At 37.5% G+C, this 14,426-nt stretch overlaps 1 protein-coding gene and 1 long non-coding RNA gene across 2 annotated transcripts; one reads left to right on the top strand and one right to left on the bottom strand.

The window, feature by feature from the left end:
* Window positions 1-942: 942 nt before the first annotated feature.
* On the bottom strand, window positions 943-1,941 carry LOC149211200 (uncharacterized). The gene is made up of 3 exons (XR_016252338.1): window positions 1,725-1,941; window positions 1,545-1,616; window positions 943-1,191 (listed from the first exon to the last, which is right to left on the bottom strand). It is a non-coding gene; the product is annotated as an uncharacterized LOC149211200 (long non-coding RNA).
* An 11,762-nt stretch (window positions 1,942-13,703) lies between these two features.
* Window positions 13,704-14,426, top strand: LOC149211201 (putative serine/threonine-protein kinase PIX13). Its single transcript, XM_089399212.1, has 3 exons — window positions 13,704-13,826; window positions 14,044-14,097; window positions 14,184-14,426. The coding sequence occupies exons 1-3, from the start codon at window positions 13,704-13,706 to the stop codon at window positions 14,424-14,426; spliced, it is 420 nt and encodes a 139-aa protein (XP_089255338.1).

Below are 14,426 nucleotides of genomic sequence, written 5' to 3' on the forward strand. Positions count from 1 at the left end.
ATTATGAACCAACTTTGTGTCACTAGGTATTGTGAACCAGTTCCGTATGAACGGGTTATTGAGAACGTTCTTAGGAATCATTGCGATGAAGATATTTGTATCCAAGATACTTGAGATAATGTTAAGGAGTTGAATAGAGATTTGAGTTAAATCAAGAATTAAGAAAAGTTCATGCGACCTGTGGAACCCATCCAAACAGTGCGCTAGATACACCTTGATCTAGCGCAATGTTCACGGGAGATAATTAGAACAATATTTTTAACATTGTTTAGAACAATAAGGGTAACTGATTGAGATGGAATGAGTAGGACTATGATAACACTGGTACAGTGCTCTGCATATATGAAATGATTAATTTATACAGGTTAAATTATTTCCTTAAAGAAAGAATAGGATCTACAAAAATGAAACAGTAACCTATGAAGTGACTGTTGTTCACCATTCAAATTAATTTACTGGGAAGGTAAACATAAAACTTCTCATAACAAAAGATAGACTAGCCATTCCTCAAGTATGCGTATAAATCACTATACAAAAAACATATGGTTATAGATTAACCAACAAGCGAAAATAAATAGGTAGACATTCTATACTATAGTATAGCATGATAAGCCATTCATTGCGCAAAATATAAAATAGTATTGAAACCGATTACTCATAAAATTGACGTATGGTCATCTCTTAAGGGAATGCATGATCGGAATACCATCAAAGTTGTTAGTGGTTGTAAGGGACAATAGATAAAGAGAGATGAGAGAGAAAATTACAGCTAAATACCTCCACATAAACAAAACATTGTAACAAAAGAAATTTATGAAAAAACCAACACATAATGGACAAGTGCATGGAAGTAACAACATGAAAGAAATAGGAGTAAATTCATAATGATAGTGATTCATAATATTGAAATAGTAAATAGATAGATTAAATGTACAACCTACTTAAGAGGCATTTTCAATAAACTATACTGTCTACCAGCCATGAATGGCTAAACCCCTGAGTAAGGGCATGTAGCCAACTGTCGAAAGGAGTCCAGTAATCATGAACTAGAAAACAAACAATCTAGGGGCACTATGGACACCCTCGTTCAAAAATTGTAAATAATCCCAATTTCTCTTTAATGTTCTAAAATGTTTGGTTCAACTGGTGAACAAGGAACTCGCAAAAGGAGGCAAACATTGCGTAACCAACCTGGAGAGAGGAGAGGAACGTATCAGGGTTCGCCCTTTCAGGAGCAATGACATAATGGAGCTGCAACTAGACAAAAGAAATGGCAAATGAAATACTTGCGACATAGTCCACCACAGGGGAAGAGGCGTTAGTAAAATAAATATCTTAAATGACGATAAAATAAATTGAATAAGGAATGCGAGAAGGGCATATAAAGACCTGAAACAGGGGTGATGACTAAAAAGCCTGCAAATGTTAGAATAGTGTGTCTAGACAAGATAGTAAGAGCAAGAAGATAGGAATTAGGAAAACTGTGAGCATTCTTGGAAAAAAACTTAGTTGAAACACATGTTCGTGAGAAAAACGCTTCTTACTGTGAGCCGAAATGCAGAGACGCATTCATGTTGAAAGGATGGATTTCATGCAAAACTTGGAGATCCAGTCCTCTGCATACATGTCAAAAGAGGAATAGTAACGAGTTAGAACTTAAAGAAAAAAAGGGGGTGAAGTAAAAAAATAAAACTCATAGACCTAATAGATTTTAGCTGAATTACCTGGTTGAGGGAGAGTTACAGATATCGTATTGCCACTCCAAATATAACCACAATTCTATCCTAAAGAGAGTAATACATAGGATAGACCAGGAGAGGACTGGAATCACTTCGGGATGTAACCATGTGGTCATATAGAGTAATGAAATGGTTACGCAACTGAGAGCGTCAACAAAGAGCAAGAATTCCAAACCCTCCCTCTTACATAGTGAAACCAAAAGCCAAATAGGTGAATGGAGGCCAACACTAGAGTTTAGGGTTTTCGAAGTAAATGTACATCGTTGATTCGATCTTGGTGATCTAAACCATAGATGGCTCATCTCCTTGGTGAATGCGGAAACTACAGGGTCGTGGTACCCGATCACGTGGTCAGAGATGTGTGGTGGATATAAAGAAGCGATAGGTCATGCAAGAAAATAGATGCCATTAGATCCCCATAAAATGCATTAACATAAGGATGAACCCTAGTCACGTTGTATGAATTTAAATAAAGGGATAACAAAATAACATGGACTGCACCTGAATATAACTAAGGGTAAAAACCCAAACCAGGGAGGAGAGGATAAATTTTAGGAAAAAATAATTAAGAGAATAAGGGTGGGGTATTAGGTTGTTTTCATCCCCAAAGTCTATGGGGCACTTCTTTTCCATTGTTAAGTTCCATAACCTCAATGTTTATAATGGTAGCCCAACAAGAGGAATTGTGACCCTAGAACACCCCTTCCAAATTGAACACTAAACCCAATCATACCAAGAATATCATTGAATTCATAATTATAAAAGAGAAGGTGAGAGACAATTATCTAATATTAGAATGGTAAGTGTAGTAAATATACCCATGGTGTTAACTAGACTGTTCATCTCCACAGTACAATGCTTGGATACATTAAATATATATATATATATATAGAGAGAGAGAGAGAGAGAGAGAGAGAGAGAGAGATAACAATGATGTGATTTTAATGTGAGTTGGTATGTGAGAAATTTGTGCTAACCCTTAGTATGTGATAGATGGTATTAGAGCCCTAGGTTCAAATCTCGGACCTAACAGGAAGAAAGTAGTATTGTTACTAGCCATTGAACTAGATATGTACAGTTTATCAATTCAGCAACACATCATAGATGTTGCTATATAGCGAAGATTAGCATCACAATATAATGTTCAAACATTATCATTGACTGGAATAACTAGGTTATTAATAGTGATGGAAATGCTTAAGATCAGGGTGCTATACCAATCTTCGAGAAAATTGTTATTTACTAGTTGTCTGTATAAAATTAATGATGAATCAAAATATTAAACTTAATATAAACATAACATGTATTCTGAGGATATCGAAGACACAAAAAAGAATATAAAATTCCAAGTAATGTCCATTGTATTACTAGCCTACCCCAGTGCGATTGATCCAGTTATAGATGGAGGTATGTATTCTACTAGTTTGCTGACTATTTTATTTATAAAGCCTTAAAGTTTTATTGGAAGTTTGAATTTGAGAATGCAAAGTGAAAATTGATAATTAAAGGGTAACATAAACTTGAATAATGCTGAATCCATAACTTCCTCGCTAACTGTACAATATCGTTGCATTGTCCCTATGCTAATAGGGTTACATTCAATATGAAAAGCCTCATTCTAGAAGCTATTAGCATTATTAAAGAGACAGGGTGGAAATCCTTGCCACCAATGCTTAATTGAGAATACACATTCGAATAGGTACGGAGTATGGATCTCTTCATTATTAATTGGCTATTTCACTTTGGTACTAAAAGAAACAGAGAACAAAAGAGAGATATATGTTGGATTGGAACAAAAGCATAATTCACACATGTTCTCAATTTTAGAAGTAGTTTGATGCATGATGCACGAAAAAATTCTTATCGTTGTGATACAAAACCTATAGGTAATAACCATTATTGTCCAACCCAACTAAGGGCATGTCTAATATGATGATATGAACCACTTTTTATGCTAGTAAAGGCTGAATTGTGCAAGGATTGAAACACCATTGTTGGGCACTCCAACTAAGGAAGTTGTGTTCCTGTAGTATATTTTGGAGTTTGTGGTCTAATTTGACCCAAAGGCATGTGTACATGCCAGGGTTATTATCAACTACAATCCCGAGTAGTACTGAGAAGATCGACTTAAGATAGGTGGTGTGAGATACATAAGGTTAAACAAGTGATAGAGTCACCTAAATTGGTAACATGTACTACAGAAAAACCCACATTCTAAGGAGAAAAGGGGGTTAAAAATGCTTCTCTAAGGAAAATGAGAACTAGAAATTGCCGTGAATGCATAATAATTAGAGCAGATACATGAATCATCAAGATAAAAACAAAGGTCGAAATAACTAAGCTTCATTAAAAATTCCTTTGATGATAAGATAACAACCACAGAATTGGCTTAAAGAATAAAGAGTACAATTAATGCAATCGTATATACCTTATAGGATTCTAAGGATAGTACTTTGATGATGGTTACCCATTTATATGCAAGATGTAAAGCACCATTCATTATTTGAGGGACACATATATCAATGGTCATAAAACTGGATGAATGGTCATACAAACATCATATATGGTAATGCTATGTTGCTACTGATCTTGTTCAACTATGTATTAGTAGTTTTCGGGAGTAGATGAAATGCACATAGCATATAGTATCCCACCAAACCTGTTTTTAAAGCAGGAATTTTGACTGGTAGCTAGTTTTGGATACATAATTGGGTAATAAGTAAGATTCAATCACATTGAATTACAAATTATGAACATAATCTGAATTATATTTATTACAGAAATGTTGTAACCCAGACAAATTTGAATATGTAAGGTCATTTCGGGCTGTGAAAAGTAGAAAGGATATTCATTAGTAACGATGAACATATGTTAAATATTGGGATAGAGGTGTAGTTGGTTAGAAATGTTTCCTAGAGAACCCACCATATGAATAGGGATATGGGGTCCCAATTGGTTTGCGAAGGGATTATTCAAAATATATATGTGGAAGCTCATACATTATAGAAATTTGGATAACCACATATGTGTTAGTGTGATAAAAAAATATCGTAAATCACTAGAAACGGTAATACTGGTGCCATTAGATCAACTGAATGGCCAATCAAATAGTCAAGAAGTTAAATAAAAATAAGTAAAAGGGTACAACCCAGATAAAGGAAGAAAAACCTAATTAGAAAATGAAAATAGAGGCACGTAAGAACATAGAAGTCTAGAATAGAGAAGAATAGTGACACGAATGTACTATGTGTGGAAGCATAGATCATTGAGTGAACGACTTCATGGTGTAAGGAAAATAGTTTTTATAATTAACCATGAAGATCAAATATACTAAGATACTCCTTAGGTATCTAGGTTGTTAGTAGCCTTACATCTTCAACGAGTTCTGGAAGGGCATGGAAATATGTAATAAAATATCTTCAACATACTTGATTAAGTCCACTTGAAGCATAAAACTAAAAGAAGTAAGCTACCATACTAGATGCATATTGATAAATGAACTGAAACAATAGTTGAGTAATTACTATGAATTCCCTGAAGGTAATATGTAAAGTTCCTCTTTTGAGTTTTATGATAAAGTATATATTCATAACATTGAATACAATTGTGAACAAAAGAAAAGGAAATGAAAAGGATTTATGGTAGCTTTATGATATATATATTAAAGTTACTGACATTTTGATTCCTAAAATGCATGTGATTTGAGATGTTAACTGCAAAGGAATTGCACGAAGCAAGTGTTGAACACGAGTACATACAATCTAGAAAAAGGAGCATTCTTATTTTTGCTATTAGAAATTAAAGGGAAGTTAAAATGGGAAACCTGGGTTAAATTGTGGAAAAGGTAAAAAAATTGTAGTTAGACTAAAGCTCATAATATTCCATTTTTGTGTAGCAATACTTCAGAATGTGTAAATGACAACTCTCACATTGGTGCCTTGAACAAATGTTACAGGTAGCACTAGAAGGATACAGGTGGAGCGAACTCCTTCATATCTAGATATGGAAGGGATCTTATCCAGGCTGAAGTACAAAGAAATATTTTATTCCCAAAGCATCTATTTGGGAATGCAAAGCAAAGTTGCATAATTCTATCTAGCAAGATTTAGGGAAAAGAGACATTGGATCACAAACACCAAGGATGGTGTTAATTAAAGAGGGGAGAACATAATATCCTTTCAATACTTAATCTTTTTTGGGGAGAGAATGGTGGAAAAGCCATGGAAAATATGGGAACAATGAGTTAATGAATAATTTCTAATAAATAAATAAATAGAGTGTATGTACTTGGGAATGAGACACCTAGAGATGAGACTCTTTCCAAACAAAACCACATTGGTGAATGGGAATAAATAATTCTTTCATGATAATAATTATATCAAATTCAAGGGAAGCTTAATGGATGGGAGATAAATATCCATTAAGTTTCTTAGGTGGAGAAAGATGCTAAGCTTGGAAAAAAAATACAAACATTATGGGAGAGAAAAGCGAGCTTTTATGGGAAAAGCCTAGGCAAGTGGATAGAAAGATCCATAGAAATGGGACGCCGCGAAAGGAAACCTTATCATGAAAGAAGGCAATTAAATACCCATGGAAGGTATCAACAAGAGCTTGTTGAATCTTGGGCAAGAATTCTATGCTTAGGGGTGAACTAGAGGAAATTAGTTCTTGGTTGGGTGGTGGTGTTCGATTCCCGAGTTCATGTTGGTTATACTTGTTTGAATTATTTTTGTTATGAGTTTTCTGTGGTTTCATCTACTTTTATGTTAATTTCTCTCCAATTCCTGAATAGATACATAAGTTACTCTCTTTAACAAATAAAAAATAAAAAATAGAAATGTGGGATTTCTGATTTGAAATTGAAGAGATGACATTATAAGAATTTAAATCTAAAAGGGATGTATGTGGTAACAAGGGAATTGGGAAATATGTTGTGGGAATAGTTTGTCATAGTATTATTGTATGCATGCACCATAGGAGTAGAAGTTCATCAAATGAAGTCGAATGCATGGATACCTTCCAAAGGAATTGTTAATAGTTATTATACAGCAAAATGACCTTCTCATCAACTCAGAGGAGAAAGACATGATGGCTGAAGCAATAGCCAAAATCATAGGCCGTGTTTCCACACTAATGTTGTCTATAAACCGAAAACATGCTTTATAAAGCTTCTCTGTAAGCCTAAGGGAGCATTAGTGACCCTACTAACTCTACTTGCTAGTTCGGGAATAGCGTTAGTGGATCCTAATGATAATCTAGAGGCAAAAGTAGCAAATTGACTCATAAATATCTCTATATTCCCTCCTAAATCTACTGAGAAAAGTAAGGAAACATCTAGAGTTCAACCTATTTGAGTGATTTCTAATATTAATGAAGGAGACAAATGGGAAAGAGCTCAAAATCATGGCAACATCATCGCTTTTGACTAAATAAATCCATGGAGGAACTTGGAAACCCTAACTCGAATGCTACATAAGTAGAGCTAGGGCTATGGTGATAGAGGTTAGATCATTTGAAAGGATAACTTACTTGATTGTCGAGCATAGTCTCAAATCTAATCATAAGAATTTGGTAAGAAGGGAGAGAGAGAGAGGAGTTGGAGGGGTAAGGCAAGGTTGATGCAACAGATGGTTGTAATCACTCTTCCAACATTAATATAGAACTGCAATTGTATTGTCTACTCTATGATGTTGGTACTATCATTCATTTATTTGTTTGTCCATTCCCTTTTAGCATGAGTAGCTTAGTTATGTGTAACTAGATGTCTTTTATATATTCATGTATTAATTATCAAGGTTGTTTGATGTGATTATGATTGTATCTTCTATGTGCAGGACTTGATCTAGAGTTGGCTCAGGGGACTTCCACCTAGCTGCATTGTTCTCTCCAGCAAACATACATGGAGGCTTGAGGTAATGAATCTATCTTACTTTGATAGTTAGTTATTGTTTATGGACATGCATGTAGCTTTTTGATAGTTGTAGATAATCTTACAGTCTTCCAAAGGTCCCAGGAAGACCTTTGAGGGTATCTCCATTCTCCATACACCATGCACTTTATCGTATAGTAGAATTGGCAACTTTGCGGGGGACTATACATTAGTTCTCAGTTCACCCGGAAAGTTCCTAGTTTCCTCCTCCTTCTAGACCTTCCTATACTTTTTCATTCCTTTTTTGACCCATCAAGGCCTTGTAGCATTCTTCCTTCATATATTCAGCCCTCAATCTGATCCCCAAATCCTTGTTTTGAAGTATTTTCCCACACTAACACAGGTTAGCAGAGTAAATAGAGATTTATAAAGATTTATGTATGCACAAACAATGTGTTAGTACCTCTAGTAACTCTTTGTGGCCTCTGGCACAGAGCATTAGTCACCCAAATTTTGACATGGAGCTGTGTTTGTAACCTCAAAGGGGATGGGAAAGCTACTCATGGACTGATAAAGGATCTGCAGCTATATTTTGTTAGAAAGATCTGTGTCCTGAAAGAATTTTTTTTTTAGGAAATAGTTTTTTTCTTTCTTAAAAGTTTTTATAAAGGAAAAATAATAAAAAAAAATCATTCATTCTTTTGCGTAGCTAGTTAAAATCTGCTTTATTTGGTTTCAAATAGTTGTTAGAAAGCATTGAAATTTTTTTGTGGGTTATGCTAGTGTTATAATGACTAGGACGCATGGAACAAATATGGATGTATGGAAGAAACTCCCTTGTAGAATACATCCTATTTCATCGAATTGAATATTTTCAAGCATTGCCTTTTGCATGATTTTGAGTGAGAGTCCCACCAAATATCATATGTCAACACCCCTACCGAAGACACTAAAAAAGTACACATAAAATCTACCTAAAATCAATCAGTAACTCTTTCTGGAGCAAACAAACATTAGTTCAGGCTAGGATCTTGGGATAGGTAGTGTGAGTAAACTACCCAAGATCAGAAGCCAAAACTAGTTTCATTAAAAGAGAGAAAATTCCTTCTGCACTCATACTACCGGGACCACTCCAGTAAAAGCGGAGCTAAATATGAGACAACATCGGACTATAATTGAAGGTAGCCCACCTTCTATTACAACTTCTTTGGGTATTCTGTGTATTGGGGATCCCTTCAGGGATTTCGGAGCTGATTCGGGGACTCAGGTATCCTACCCACATAGCGTACTATTTGTGACTATGTCCCCCCTAGTAGTTTATATGATTTGAGGTATCCTTAGTGGCCATACTCTTAAGGACTTCCACAAGTGTCAAACTCTATACCTTCGACAAGTGCTACATACAACGCTCCTTATAACACTCAATATAGCACAGTTAGCGGGGGTCCATTCAACCAAAAATATGGTTGGCATCCATTGTATAGTTCTAACCCCCAGATTCAAATATCTGGGGGCACTCCCAATATACATATACCATCCGGAAACGTAACAGTTCCCCCTCCGTTTTCAGGCATGCATGGTCAATCATTGATTGACATGAACACCCCTTATGCTAGTCAAGGACATATGGTTAGTTCTCTGGCGGGTGGGAATCCTTAAGGAGGTCTCAACCAATCCATGGGGACACCCTACTCACAACCTCAAATGAGTCAAGGGGGAACTTCTTATCCTGGGGGCAATTCTATACCCCAACATCACAATCCCCAGGGAAATCCACATTACAATGCCATACCCCAAGGCAACTATTATACCACGCAACCTATGTATAATATTGGGAATCAAACAATGGGAGGACTGCAAGGGTCCTCAAGTTATATGTCATCGCCTTGGTTCAATTCGGGGGCATCACACAATCTGCCTTTCTTGGCAACGTTGGATATCCCTGACTTGTACAAACTTACAAATGACCCCATCTTTCATAACTTACTCTGGCCGCCAATCCTGCATAAAATACCGATATACATCCCTAAGTTCGAAGGGAAACAAGGGGAGGGTCCAGGTACCCATATCACCACCTATCATCTTTGGTGTGTTTCTAACTCCATGGTGGATGATAGTATCTAATTACGTCATTTTTCCCGCACCCTTACTGGCAATGCAACCAAGTGGTACATCGAGTTACCAGGCACATCAGTCAATACCTTTGACGCTCTACTGATGGAATTCTTAAAGCACTTCTAGCTACCCATCTGATATGAGACTGGGTTGGAACTCCTCATTACGTCAGGATACCATCACCCACATCTCTGATCATATACGTGAATGGAGACGTAGGCGGAGGTTAGTCAAAGCTCCCCTCCCAAACTGTCTCTTAGCGGACTAGTTCTACAAATCTCTACTCCCCCAAATCGCTAAGGATTTTTCCTTAGGTGGTGCGGTCATAGAAGACCAATCCATACGTCGTGCCCAACACTTAGATCTGATATATTCGTAGTCTAGCACTCTTTACGATGTAATCCTTAATGCCCCTCGCAAATTTAATGCTCCCGCTACTCAGCACCCCAGAGCGCACACCGATGGAATTATTGGCACAACCTCCAGGGCTACTGTAAAACAACTCAATGGTCACATTTCCTAGATGTCAGTGGACCCCTCTACCAAATTGACTACTCTTCCTACCACCGCGATAAACTTTGTGCAGTCTACACAACAACCCGGTGGTAAGAACAAGAAGGATAAGAAAAAGGCCGCTCCTTCTAAGAAGCAGTCAACAAAGTAGCAAAACCCAAAGCGGAAGGTTGTTGTGCTTCCTGACGATGGAAAGGATAAACCTGCCAGATTCCCTTGCAAAATTTATGCTAAAGGCCACATGACCTATCGCTGCCCGTGTCTTCAGGAATGCACAGATTTCATTGGTAAAAAGGATACTGGTAGGACCCCCGCTGTCCTGAATAATCCTTTCCCCACTCAATAGCAACAAAACCTTATTTCAAACCAACCCCAACCCCCGCAAGGGGGAAATGGTGGTTCACAACATCCTTCAGCTGGTGAAGGAACCTCTACCATTTACACCTTTGAAATGGTAGATCTACAAACAAGAGACAAATCCTATGGAGCTCCTGTGGCACATGGAGAGGAACCTTCCTCAAGTCAAAACCTGTTGCCACCTATCGATTTGCATATCGAAAGTCCGGTTGCTGACCTTGTGATTTTGCCCCCTAAAGGGGCACTTCGATGCACAACACAGAATACATCTACACATGTCGCCCAAAACTACAACATTGTAGAAGACTTGGTGCAAGTGCCATCGACTATGTCGGTGCTTGAAGTATTACAAACATGTCCAGTACAAAGGAAAGCTTTGCTTTTGGCTATTGGTGGTACTGACACACATGATTCCATGCTTGCAATTTTCGACATGAAAAAGTGTAAACCTCTCCTTTCCCACCAGCTTTCATTTCAGGTGAAAATCTTTTCGAAAGGTAAAGGTATACATACAACAGTCATCGATGAAGGTGCTTCTACCTGCATCATGTCAGCTTCATGTTGGCTCATTTTTGGTTCTCCAACCCTATCCCCACTATCGAATTCCCTTAAAGCTTTTAATGGCCACACTTTCATCCCAAAAGGTTACCTAGCTAGCTACCCCATCACCTTGTATGGGAAAACAGTAACGGTGGACATATAAGTCGTAGATAATCTCTTGTTGGGTCGCAATTAGACGTATGCCATGACGACCATTGTGTCTACTGTCTTTCGCATCATCCTATTTTCATTGGATCGAAAAGTAGTCATAATGGACCAGCTGTCTTTTTGCACCCATGATTATTCCCCATTACCAAGTGCATATGTACCCCTAGTAGGTGGTGTACTTGACTCTTACGTTAGTATCGGTACTGGTCTACTGAAGGATTCTTCCCTGATGGGTTGTTTCCCCCAAGGTTTCACAGATGGTCAATATGATTTCATCCATTCCTCATGAACAGACTAATCCATGGATCCTACCGGCTCCTTCAAACATTGACACTTACAGAGAACAAATGCCGCTGTCACTAGCTGAATTGGCCTACCAATCCATTCAATATACATCCGAATCTCCAGTCACTTTGGTTACGACCAACAGTACCACTGCCCCTCCCATAACTGCTCCTTTCAATCCACTCAATCAAGTCCTACCTACGGACGAAGCTATTAAATTAAATCATGAGTTTAGAAGAGAGACCCTGGGAGGACTCACCCCATCATGTTTCGATATCTGATTTGGACATGATGCCTCTTCAAATCCTGTCACCTCACATACCAGAAATCATTCCCTCACTGAATACGACTACTTTGGATGCGGAAGGAAAAATGGGCAATATTTCAAAGACATTGCTCATCGATATTTCTGTCATGACAGGCTTCGTGGAAAATATCCAGATTAGAGAAGATTGCAATCCTGAGGAAATTGCAAGCTTCACCTACCTTTTTACGGAATTCTCTGATGTATTCGCCTAGTCTTACGAGGAAATGCTCGGCATAGATCCATCTATTGTCGAGCATGAGATCAAGATTTACGACAATGCTAAACCTGTCTGTTAAAGGCTTCGACCAGTCCATCCCCACAAAATGGCAGCCATAAAAAACGAGGTAGAAAAGTTGTTACATGTTGGTTTCATTTATCCTGTCCCTTTAACGAAATGGGTTTCCAATATGGTTCCTATCGATAGGAAACAAGAAACAATCAGCGTATGTGTCGACTATCGAGACTTGAACACCATGTGTCCCAAGGATAATTATCAGACACTGTTCATCGATCAAATCATCGATGAATATGCTTGTTTTGAATCATTTTCATTCATGGATGGATTCTCAGGTTACAAACAAATTGTTATAAAACCCAAATACTAGCACAAAACCGCCTTCTTATCAAAAACTCTCATTCGGTTTAAAGAATGTTGGAGAAACTTTTCAAAGAGCCATGGACTAAAAATTTAATGATATCAGGCATCTCGTTCAAGCTTACTTGCATGACCTTCCAGCCCATTCCAAGCAACGAACGCAACACCTAAACCATTTAAGAGGCATCTTTCTTAGGTGCCGGTTTTATAACATACATCTAGACCTCTCATAAATGCATTTTCTTTGTCGAGTCTGGACACTTACTTGGATTCATTGTATCCAAGTATGGGATTAGGGTTGATCCCAATAAGTTAAAGTCAATTACTCAATTTCTCGAACCACAATCCATTCTGCAGCTCCAATGTTTTCAAAGGAAAGAATTTTTTTTACAATGGTTCATCGTAAATTATGTTGAGTTGACGAAAGGATTTTTTCACCTACTCAAGAAGGGAGTGTTGTATCAGTGGGATGATCAAGCTCAACGATCATTTGATGCCTTGGAAAAGTCACTTATATGAGCCCCACTCCTTAGCGCTCCCAACTATGGCCGCGACTTTCTTCTATATCTGGCAACCTCGCCATCCTCTCTTGGAATGGTCTTGGTTCAAACTCCTGATGAGCGGAGTGAACATGTGATCTATTATCTGTTGAAAGGCCTGGCTGGGCCCAAACTCAGATATTCACATGTGGAAAAGCTGTCATTGGCAGTCATCTTGATTTCAACCAATTTCGACACTACATACTGTTGCGATAGACTACTGTCATCACCTTGGAGAATCCCATGAGACACATTTTGTCTCGTCAAGTAATTGGAGGAAAATATTCGAAATGGATTGTGATCATTCAATAATTCGATTTGGTTTTCACTGATGCCAAGGTGAAGAACTCCTTAGTCTTTGCCAAACTTTTGTCAGACCTTCCCATTGTCGATCCTAATGAGATATCCCACGATCCTCTTCCAAATGAAGCTATCTATCTTATCGACACTACTAACCCTTGGTATGATGACATTCTTGTCTACCAAAATAGCATTCGATGTGGCTGAGGGTAATTTATATTAAAAAAAAAAGATCACACTACATTTTTGTAGTGTAAAAGCTGTTTAATTTTGTGTGTTTGAATACAACTAAATAAGAGAAATCGTGATTAACCATATTCCCCCATTTCTGTTTCTATGTGAAGCACTGCAATACCTGCACATGTGTTGCACTCCAATGATAATTCACAGGAATGTGAAGATTGCTAACATCCTTCTCGACAACAATTTGAATGGAAAACTGTCCGATTTCGGTTTGTCGATGATGACAATGGATCAGAAGGCTCCTATAGAGGATACAGTGATGGGAACTATCGGATACCTGGAATGACACATATAACTTGCATTTCTCTTTGAAAATTTATTTTTGATGCCCCAGGAATTCGATCAAGTATTAAGGGCCACAGAAATTTCATTTTTATTGTTGGATATTCTTACAGGTATTATATGACTCAACAATTCACTCAAAAGAGCGATGTATATAGTTTTGGTGTGGTTTTATTATAAATTATATGCAGGATAAACCCATCGATGTGACTCTACCTCAGGAAGAGATTAATCTCTTGACATGGGTAAGGAATTTATTTGTAATTTATTTACCACATACGCTTTCATTTTAAGTGTGTGTATGAATAATTATATTTTCACATCATCACAGGTGAAAGACTATGTGGCCATCAATGAAACCCCTGGAAAAATGGTGAAAATCATAGACAAGAATATGGACGGAAAATATGACATGAAATCAATCACTATTGTTGCCAAACTAGCGCTCAGATGTGTTGAGGATGCATCATCTAGGAGGCCCAGCATGAGTGAGGTAGTAGGAGAGCTTAAAGAGGCTTTCATGTATGAGAAAGTAAGGTTCTTTGCCATGTCGTCATGGGTATCATTATCTTGA

The sequence above is a fragment of the Pinus tabuliformis genome, chromosome 1_2 (assembly GCF_031772625.1).
Source record: "Pinus tabuliformis cultivar Carrire ecotype Pingquan chromosome 1_2, CPIR1, whole genome shotgun sequence".
Lineage (NCBI taxonomy): Eukaryota > Viridiplantae > Streptophyta > Pinopsida > Pinales > Pinaceae > Pinus > Pinus tabuliformis.

Bases quoted from the DNA above. Each gene is read 5' to 3' on its own strand.
- LOC149211201 (XM_089399212.1), top strand. From the start codon at position 13,704: ATGATAATTCACAGGAATGTGAAGATTGCTAACATCCTTCTCGACAAC. The intron at 13,827-14,043 runs GTGATGGGAACT...AATTATATGCAG, and splicing joins AGGCTCCTATAGAGGATACA to GATAAACCCATCGATGTGAC. The intron at 14,098-14,183 runs GTAAGGAATTTA...ACATCATCACAG, and splicing joins AGATTAATCTCTTGACATGG to GTGAAAGACTATGTGGCCAT.